The 10,762-nt window shown below is 29.5% G+C and overlaps 1 protein-coding gene across 1 annotated transcript; it reads left to right on the top strand.

Annotated features, from left to right (window-relative positions):
• The first annotated feature begins 731 nt into the window (after positions 1-731).
• On the top strand, positions 732-3,417 carry LOC122272951 (phosphatidylinositol-binding clathrin assembly protein LAP-like). The gene is made up of 3 exons (XM_043056996.2): positions 732-1,416; positions 2,208-2,284; positions 3,158-3,417. The coding sequence occupies exons 1-3, from the start codon at positions 1,360-1,362 to the stop codon at positions 3,324-3,326; spliced, it is 303 nt and encodes a 100-aa protein (XP_042912930.1). The 5' UTR covers positions 732-1,359; the 3' UTR covers positions 3,327-3,417.
• Positions 3,418-10,762: the final 7,345 nt, after the last annotated feature.

Below are 10,762 nucleotides of genomic sequence, written 5' to 3'. Positions count from 1 at the left end.
GTGTAGGGACCGAGGGTGTGCGGTGTCAGTCCTTGTTAGACTGTTCTACTGTAAAGTAATGAACTTTGCATGCAGGTTGTCTGGCTACCAAAGCAGAAGATCAAAGTTGCGATGGCATGCCTTTGGATCATTCTCGGGGATGTTTCTCAAACCATTGATCTTAAGTCCATTTTGTTAAGTCTTTCTACCAAGGTCAAAAATGAAAGGATAAAATTTTTTCTTCATTTTTGTACCCAATCTAAAGGTTTTGTATTTTCACTATGTAAATTAATGATAACTTTTTTAATTGCATAATAAATTTTTTTTATTTAGGAAAAATAACTAACATTTTAAAGACATTTTTTAATTTATTACAATATTATTTTTTTAAAATAGTCATTGAACTATAATTACATATCCTTGTAATTTTGTACCCAATCCAGAGTATTGCTAGAAATTTGCCTTCATGAAGGACTTTGATGGAACTAACCTGCATTTACGTTACATGAGAAGGATAACTACTCTCAGGTAGCGAGACGATAAGTGAACTCTAACCCATGATCCGTTTAACACTGAGAATGTTTTATGTCAGCTCTGTGGTTGTTGCACTGGGTGCAAAATGTCTATTGACCGGCCATCACTGGCCTGGTTCACCTTATTGGGAGGCGAACACTCTATCCCCTGAGCCACCACAGCTCTCTAAAAAATAATTTTATTAATACTGTCGTTTAAAATTATTAATACTGTCGTTGAACAGCTAACTCAATTTTTTGGTTTTACAACTATTCATGTTCAACTCCATAGCCTCAAAATTTTGAACCCAATCTGAAGAGACAAGTGAACTCCTTGATCAAATACTTTGAGAAATGTTGCCTTCTTTGAGAGAACAAGTACAATATTATTTTATTTTATAGCTGTGGTTGAGCAGCCCACCTAATTTTGGGTTTAGGACTAGTAATGTTCAACTCCGTTGCCTTATAATTTTGAACCAATCCAGATGACAAGGAAACTCCTGGATCAGTTCCCCCAGAGGTATGACTAGTTATGGTAACATGGAGGACTTTGTGACCTGATAGATTTAACATGCGTCTGTCACCATTTACCACCCAAGTAGTCTTTCGCCGGCGGGTATCGAACCCTCAACCTAATTCCGTGCTCAACCAGCCACAAAGTATATACTTGTTTGTCTTTCAGAAAGAGTGTAGCCAGTAGTTGAAAAATATTTAATAATGCTACTTCTGTTAATTATAAATTTTTTTTATTAAATATTATATTTATATTGAATTATGTATTTCTTTATTTTAATTTCTCAAATTTCTTTTTTTTTTAAATCTTTTTTCCAATTTTTCTGTTTTTGCAAAATTTTGATGGAATTTTTAAATGTTTATTTTACAGAGTGTTGGCATTGATAAGGGCAGTATACCTGATCTAACCAAGGTAAGTCATAATGCCATGCTTTAAATCGATTGAACTGTAAAGTGTTTCTAAAATGAAATTTAAATAGCAAAATCCGCTTTAAACACACGAGCAGTAATGCTTTCTAAATTGCAATATTTCACTATAAGTTTTCTTCGCTTTTTTCTTATTTTATTTGAATTGTCGTTCAACAGCCGACCCAATTTTAAGTTTAAGATTACCTATGTTAAACTCCTTATCCTTGCAATTTTGAACCCAAGCCAGAAGACAAATGAATTCCTAGATCAGTTATTTTGATGGAACTAACCCGCATTTGTGTTGCATGGAGTGAAACCACGGAAACCTCCCATGGTTAGCCTAATGGCAATGGGACTTTAACCCATGATCCGTCTGCCATCCAGGATATTTAACGTCATCGGTGTGTTTGGCATGAGCCGAAATTCAGAATTCGAATTCCAACCATCGCTATGTGGTATTCATACCCGGCTAACAAGCGCTCTATCCCCTAAGCCACAGCAAAGTAATCGTTTTATATATGTTTATTTAGTTTTGTCCTTGTCATTTTTAAAATACTGTTTATTTTCAATAGCAAGTAAACGTATTTCATAATTTTTGCTTTATGCATATGAATGAGCAAAGCTGAAAATTAATTATCCAATTCATTTCATCAGTTACAGAAAGGAAAGGAATTTTGATATAATCAGATTCGAAAAAATCGTGGAATGTTTTTTTCTGAGTGTTTGAGCCCACCCTATAATTAATAGTTAAATTTAAACTATACTATGCATTACAACAATTTACTTTGTTTTTAGGCTCCGTGTACTTTGCTAGAAGAAATGGAAAATCACCTTACACATTTGAAAGGAAAAAAAAGTCAAACAGTTGCCAAGTAACTACATATTTGTTTGAACGTATAATACTACATTTGTCTTTTTTTATTATTATATACAATTTAGTGTCAGTCATAAAAAGTCTTTGATATTGTATTAGTCTCTAAACTTCACTTTATAATTGAATATTAGTGAAAATTCATTGAAATTCAATTTTGATTTTAATATTATTATAATTAAATTGCTATACAAAATATATCTTACTGGAAGTATCTTGAAGATATACATATTATTATATTTTTTTAATATGTATATCCTGATGAATTCTTTTTGTATAGTAAGATTCATGTTAAAATAATGCTTTACTTTTTAATAAAATTTTTTTGAGAAATATGCTAGTGCTTTCAATATTTACGTAACTAATAAACGACTAAAAATAACTTACCCATAAATGATCATATTGTACTCTTTAACATCGCTGTATCGGCCTGCCGATACAGGCGTTAAATCGATATGTCGCGATATATCGATTTATAGCCCAGTCCTAATCATATGTAAAGTTTTTGAAAATTTTTTTGAATTTTATTGATTTTGAATTTTTTTCTAGTTTATAAATTAAGAACTTTAAACAATAGAAAAAAAAATTTTTAGTACTGCGCAGATCCTAATTATGATTTTTTTTTCTTTTTTTGGAAAGTGATTAAAAAATTTTTTTGAGTGCTTGAAAGGTCCTTATTTTTTGTTGAAAAATCTGGCTACTGGTCTTATCATTTATGTAGTTTCTCCCTCTACATCATTTTTTTTTTATTATTTATGATTTTAAAAAAATATACTCTTTAAATTATAAATATTATATTATTAGTTCATAAGCTTTGATTATTTACACAAAGAAAAAATATTACATAGTTTAAGAAATTTCATTAACCTTTTAGGACAAATTTAGTTCAGTGTGCAGTGTCTGCTCTGAGCTCTACTAGTTCTGCTTTAGCAAGCAGTGCACATGAAATCTCTCACGAGCTGAATGGCCTGACAGTGGATGAGAGTATGAGGAGGGCTGTTGAAGAAGAAGCTGCCATCATGAATCAATTGAAGGTTGTATAATCAGTTGTAAAAGTTGCATGAATCTCGCTGCATTTCATGTTTTGAGCATTCAGGAATGTCTATTAATAATCATTAAAATCGTCTCAAAGGACTGCAGACTTATTTATGCATCTTGCATGACTCTTCCTTCACTTCATTGCCAGGATTCTCAATCCACAGAGAAAACCGGGAAAATACAGTGAATTTAAAAATCACCTAAAATAACAGGGAATTTTGTTTCTTATTTTCGTCTTTTAAAAAATGGTGACCACTCTTAAGGATATTTCAACTGTACTAAACTGTTTAATTTACTGCAGCATTATTGAAGTATCTTCAGCTGTTTCTTTTTGTCAATTTCTACTGTAAGTTTATACTCTCCCTATATCTCGTTCAATTTTTAAATAATTTATAAACTACTTTTTATTTATCCACTCAAGTTCAAATGCATTTTTTTACGTATTTTAAAAATAAAATCAGTGATAATTTCTAACTTATAGCTCTATTTGAACAAAAAAATAGTTTATTGAGTACATTTAAATGCTTAATTATTTTATATTCACTATGTACGATCAAATCAATAAATAACATTACCTGGTAACAACATCTCCAAATTTGTACTTTAATAGTTGTCCGACACCATGCGCCTTTTTTTCTCTTCCAATTCCCACTTATTAATTCATACTCTCCCTATATCTTTTTCAAATTTTCAATCGTTATAAAAAACTTTTTATTCATCCACTCAAATTCAAATACATTTTTTTAAACTTGTAGTGAAAAGACACTTGATGTGAATGCAGTTTTTTTAAATATTAATTTATTAAATTAATTTAATTAATTAATTTTAGTTTTCGTGGGAGAAAAAATTTTAATTATATAATAAAAAGTAACTAAAATAAAATTTTTCTTCTTCTGATCTAAGTAGGAATTGACTTTAAAATTTTTTTTTAGATTACTTGTTTAAGTATGTTCCTTTTCTTTAAGTTTTCCCAGCAATTAAAACTGGTATAGTTAGTCCAATATAGCGTGCACAAGAGCACAGTAATTATGTTTCCTCTTACTATCTTGCGTGCAATATGTTCAGAGAAAATACAAAGAATTTTTTTTCCTGATTTGAGAGGCAACTCTAACTGTATTTACATCATTTCGGAACACCAATTAGAATCATTAAAATTGTCTCCTTGAATAACTGATAATAAAACGCTACTGAGAACTTTCGTCTTGAACGATGAATACTGGATCATTTAAGTCTTTTGCTTGAATTTCGCTGCACGTTATTGTTTTTAAAAGCTTTCATGGTTCTCAGTTACAATCATCAAAATTGAATAATTATCAATAAAATAATGCTGATAATCTCTCATGAGAAATGGAATACACAATCATTTATGTATGCTGCTTGACTTTTCCCTTATCATGTTTGGATTTTTATCAATTTTTTTAATACAATAAAGAAATATACCATTTATCATCAAAACTCATTTTCACATAAATTAACACTCCTATATGAGTGTTAACATTTGCAATATAATATCGCGACCCAAATTAATGCTATTTTTTCAATGAAACTATATCATGTTTTATATTATCTTTGATTACACAGTTAAACAACTCTAACACTCAATTTATTTTGGAATTTCTTTTACCTCACAAGAAATCTTCTCCTTTATATTAATTACTGGGTGGTAGTTTTTTTCATACTTATTTTATAAATATTTTTACGAACTTTCTATCCATTAATGATTTTTTCTAATCAGTGTTGGTGTAAATTATCAGGCATTTTTTATTACCATATTTCAGATTGGCTAAAAAAAAAGTTATTGCAAGTGGGATTCAAATGAAAAATCAAATTGACTTTGAGTAAATAATTAGAGATACTTAAAAAGTCAGCTCAATTTTTCTTAATCGAAAAAGTAAAATTTGAATAATTGAATTTTCCATTGAAAATGCCACTTTTAGTTATTGAGAATCTGACTGTTGAGAAGATAAAAACAGTAATAAATGATTTGTGTTATTATACTACTACAGCTCTATCCTTTTTCTTAAATTTATGGAATGAAAATTTCTGTATTTATCATGTAAAATTCTCAAATAAAAAAAAGCAGGTTAAAGTTATACATGATGCGTAGCATTTTTAGAAAGTGATTAATTTTCCCTTTTTCAAAATGAGATTTTTTTTCTTCACCATGTCGATTTTCACCACATATTATGTAAAAGTGTGGTTTTCACAGTGTTCTATTCTACGTTTTTGCGATTTATTCAAGCAATGTATTTCGACGTACCTTCGGTTCGTAGCGTATGAAAGCGCCAATCATTTTACATGTTTCATGGAATACTTGCGAGTCCGCATGTGCGTCTACTGAGCTGGGTTCAGTGAGATTATTGCACTCTCATGTGCAGCTCTGCTGCAATTTGCAAGATATTCTCAATTTCAGGCTTCATTTTCCACCCTCTGATATTGAACCAAACAATTTCTTGATTATTTTATCATGTAAAATCTTTGAAAATTATTTTGCCTTTTGTTAAAGAATAGTGATTAAAAATATTTTTTGAGTGCTTAAAAAGTACTTAATAGGTGCTTATTTTTTGTTGAAAGATTTGGCTATGCACCCTGTTATAGTTTTTAATTTAACAAAACTTAGTATTCACCCATTTTAATTTAACTTATTTGAATTTTTATATATTATTTTACATGCTCTGCATATTTATAAATTACATTACAATACTGTTATGTAGTTCTATAGTAAATATTCAGCTTTAATGAATCAATAAATAAAAGCACTGAGCTGTTATTATGTAGATTCAGAATCGGATCTTCTGTCTCAGATTGTGCTAGAATTAAACAACATTTTGCTCAATGTTTTTACTAACGGCTGGCATTGAACTTTTTATTTTTTACCTCGAAAGATGCTGGAACTGTTGTTTATTTAATGTTACCTGGTGGTTACCTATGAACCTTAGTCATGGAGGGAAGCGTCATTACCCACACCCATTCACATATCATACAACGAAGGATAACACCTAGAAAGAAACATCTATACGCTGAGCGTGTTTCGAATTCCGAACCATTTACTTCACAGTCAGACACATTAACATATTATTCGATAATTAAATAGGTTTGAGACGTAAATACTACTACAATTTTTTACCTCGAAAGATGTTGCTTATTTATTGTTGCTTATTTAATGTTACCTGGTGGCCACCTATGAACCTTAGTCATGGAGGGAAGCATCATTACCCTTTCACACATCATACAACAAAGGATAACACCTAGAAAGAAACATCTATACGCTGAGCGTGTTTCGAATTCCGAACCATTTACTTCACAGTCAGACACGTTAACATATTATTCGATAATTAGATAGGTTTGAGATGTAATTACCACTACAATTATTAAACATCTATTCTCAAGTATATGAGACATGCTAACTCAATTCAATCTTGAGAAACCTTTTGATAGATAAGAACTCTCCCTAAAGGTTTATATTATAAATAATAAACTAATAAAAAATATTGATATTAGAGATTATAGAGGAAAGGGTTATATTTTAAAAGCATATAGTATTGGTCAGAGATGATTGTGCTCCGGAAAAAATTTAGATTTCCAGATTTTTCGCCAATTGCGTTCTGGAAGTTTCTGGAAATCCAAGTTTCTGGAAATTTTAAGGAATCACTGATCGCATTAATGTATAAAAATTCTTGTATATTTTATTTAAAAGTATTAGAACTATAATTTATACTTGGCATTTCTTTCATTTGTAAATATTTTTTCTGGTAGAATAATAAAAGTGATTAGAGATAAAATTAAACATACACTTAATTATTAATTTAAATTGGTCTGCCTATAATTGATTTGGAATTTCATGTTTTGAGAATATGAATGAATTAAATTTATTAAGACATTAATTTTTTGAAATGCTTCATTAATGATTTCACCCAAGAAAATTTCAGGATTTTTGAGTTGGGCTCACAATCACCCCTGAATCGTATAAGTTCTGAATAAAAAAATATTTTAATGATATTGGATAATCAGATGTACAATTAAACAAGCTTTTGTGTTAGTTACGTAAGTAATAATTGAGTACGCATGTAATAATTTAGTTATAAAACTTAATCCGTGAAATTTACTCTTGCATTGTTAGTTGTGCGCTGAACCATACTCCTGCATCTACTAGTTATAAAAATAAAGCGATTGTTACATAAACTGGCATCCCTATCTATTATATCTTCTTCTTCCTCCTGTAGTTGCATGAAGAGGCTCATACTTTATCTGTAGATTGGAATACTATCCTGGTTAGTACATCTCCTTCAATTCTTTAAGTATATCTCCTAAGTATTCCTATATCTCCTAAGCATCTCCTAAGTATTTTATGCTTGCTTTAGATAGGATTATTTATTTTAATTTCTGTGCTTGCTTGAAAGTGTTCTATGATTTGATCAGAAAATGTGTTATATCTGTATTATACTTTATCTGTAGATTGGAATACTATCATGGTTAGTACATCTTCTTCAATTCTTTAAGAAGAGTATATCTCCTAAGTATTCCTATATCTCCTAAGCATCTCCTAAGTATTTTATGCTTGCTTTAGATAGGATTATTTATTTTAATTTCTGTGCTTGCTTGAAAGTGTTCTATGGTTTGATCAGAAAATGTGTTATATCTGTATTTTTTTTCTTTATTTGTAGTTAAGACCCATTTTAAAAATCATGGGTCTTGATTTTAAAATATATTAAGTGTTCATATTTTGTACACATGCTTAAATTGTTTTGCAATCTCACTACTTTATTAACTAATTTTAATGTATTGGGAGATAATCTGACAGCCTGGATCACCCCCGTGATCTTTTTTTTAAAAAAATGTATTTTTAGTTGAAAATTCGTTTTTTATTGTTTAAGTACTAATGTTTATCAACTAAAATAATTTTGATTCATTTAACACATTTTAACTTTTTTTATTTATTTTTATAAGTTTATTTTTATAAGTTTTTAAATTCGGATGATCAAAAAATGCCAGAGATTTTTAAAGTGCCATCAGTCTAAAAAGAGTGAATACTGATCTAGAGGGATACTATAAAAGAGCTGTGTCTCTTTTTCTTTATACAAAAGTTATCGAGATGTTTAAATTTTCGTGCATAAAAATAGCAAAACAAATAGTAGTTTTAATAGTTTCTTTAACATGGCACATTTTTATTAATAAAACTTGTTAAGGTTGTACAAAAACATTTTAGTATGAATGCAATTTCTTTTAAAACTTGCTTATTTTATTTTAAAGAATAATAATCAGTTGCAATAATGAACAATATTTTGTGTTATTGAGTGCAACGAAGATATCTCGTCCATAGAGTGGACAATAGAGTGCAGCAAAGACAAGATATCTTGTCTGTGGCGATGAATGAGTTAAACCATCCTTCGTTAGAGCATTGATAAAAATTAAAGAATAATCTAGAGTTAGAAAATAATAGTAACCATTAAGATAATAAAAAAATTACTCTTTGGAAAGAAATCATTCAAACGATATGAAGAAACATTGGACCAATGTCCAATGTGATGGATTTTCCTAAGAATTCTACAGAAAAAAATGAATGTTTAAAGATCTCAGTGAAAAAATTTAAAAACCTCATATTTTAATTATGAAGATACAGTCAAACCCAGCTGTTGTGAACATGATTGAACTCCCGGATGTAGTGAACAAAATGTTCACTCCCCTGCCTTGCTGCACATGTATAATGTTATTTTTTGTGGATATCTCTCTTTAGATCTGAAATCTTTTTTTTTTTATTAAAAAAAACTAATGAGATTGATGATGAATTTTTTTTTATAAAATAATTGAAATTTTTTTTAAACTGCTATAAATGTGTTGAGAAAATAATTGATAAAAATTATTTTTTTAATTTCTCAGAATTTTTTTTTATGTGGACCTCTGATGCCCAAATCTTTTATGCTTAATGCTTGCATATATTATGTCATATATTTTTGTACAAATTTTATTAAATTATTTATAATTAATGGAGAAAATTAAATTGCAAATTCATTTACCAAAACTTATATTTTGGTTATTATAATTAAAAATATTTAAAGATTGTCATTTTATTTCAAAATTTAGAACTGGTGGTCATCAGTGGGGTTCTCCAAAAATATCTTCTGAAACTGGTGGTGTGAACTGGAGTCCAAATACACCTGTGTCAAACTATGTTGGTGTGCCACAGAATGTACCACCTGTGGTAAGAACAATATTTTTATAAAAATTGATTTTAATATCTTTTCAAGGTTGCTTCAATTTTTTATTTTTAAAAAAAATGAAACAAAACTTGTATTTTTGCCCTCTATGTTACCTTACTTGTTAGGCATGAATTTATACTTACAAAAGCTTATATCAAGTTTAATTAAGTTTGCATAAGTGCAATTTCAAGAATGATAATTATAGCATNTATCCTAACATTGTCTGTATATACATTTAGCATATCTTTGTTGCAAAATAACGACTATAATTATGCTTTCCATTGTACATTCTTTGAGTTTTGTCTTGTCCACGTAGTGGATTGATCATAAAGACATGGTTCTCATTAGAACACTAAATTCAAGCATAACTGTTCAGTAAGCGGGTGGGTGACCACTTTGATTGGCCTGCGTAGGGACCAAGGGTGTGCGGTATAAGTCCTCATAAACTGTTCTACTCCTAAGTTCTTTATTTCATGCGCAGGTCGTCGGACTACAAAAACAGGGGAGCCATCCCTTCTGTAGAGGATTGAAATTGCGATGGCATGTCTTTGAATCATCATTAGGGATGTTTCACAAGCCGTTGCCATTACCCCATTGTGCAGCTCTAGTGTGACGTACATAAACTGCCTACCCAACACTGCAATTGTGGATTTTTTTTAATATCTGGTTTATCAGTAGAAGGAATTAATTGTATGCAAGTACAGAGTTTATCAAATAATCCAAATTTTAATTTTTTTTTTTTTTTAGTATTGTGTTTATTTTTGTTTTATAAATTTTTAAAGAATCCCTAACATTTCTTACATATTCTATGGTATGAAAATAGTGTGCTTTTTTTGTGTATAATTTCGGTTGAGTTCTGAAATTTACTGGATTTTTTAACTTTTATGTTGGAAGCTCTGAAATAAGTTTGAATAATTTAATTTTATCTCGTGTCAAAAATATTGCTCCGTATAGACTACCAAGTATAGGCAGAGGTGTATATGTTATTGCCCATTCTTACTAACAAACACTATACCCTTAATAAAATCTGTGAATAAACAGCTACTTTGTTTGTAGTTTCCTGTACCATAATCTCTACATCCAATATGTGAAACCCAAATAACAAACTCCAACGTCAGAAAACGTTGATTTTTCTTCAAATACTTTCATCTTTATTGTGATTATGTCAAAAATTACCATTTGTGTATATAGAGCAGCCAAAGAGCAGGGAAAAATTCAGAGAATTTTATCAATCTGGAAAAATT

This window comes from Parasteatoda tepidariorum, unplaced genomic scaffold, assembly GCF_043381705.1.
Source record: "Parasteatoda tepidariorum isolate YZ-2023 unplaced genomic scaffold, CAS_Ptep_4.0 HiC_scaffold_1693, whole genome shotgun sequence".
Taxonomy (NCBI): domain Eukaryota; kingdom Metazoa; phylum Arthropoda; class Arachnida; order Araneae; family Theridiidae; genus Parasteatoda; species Parasteatoda tepidariorum.
The sequence above is the reverse complement of the archived record's forward strand: the minus strand, read 5'-3'. Positions and strand labels throughout refer to the sequence as shown.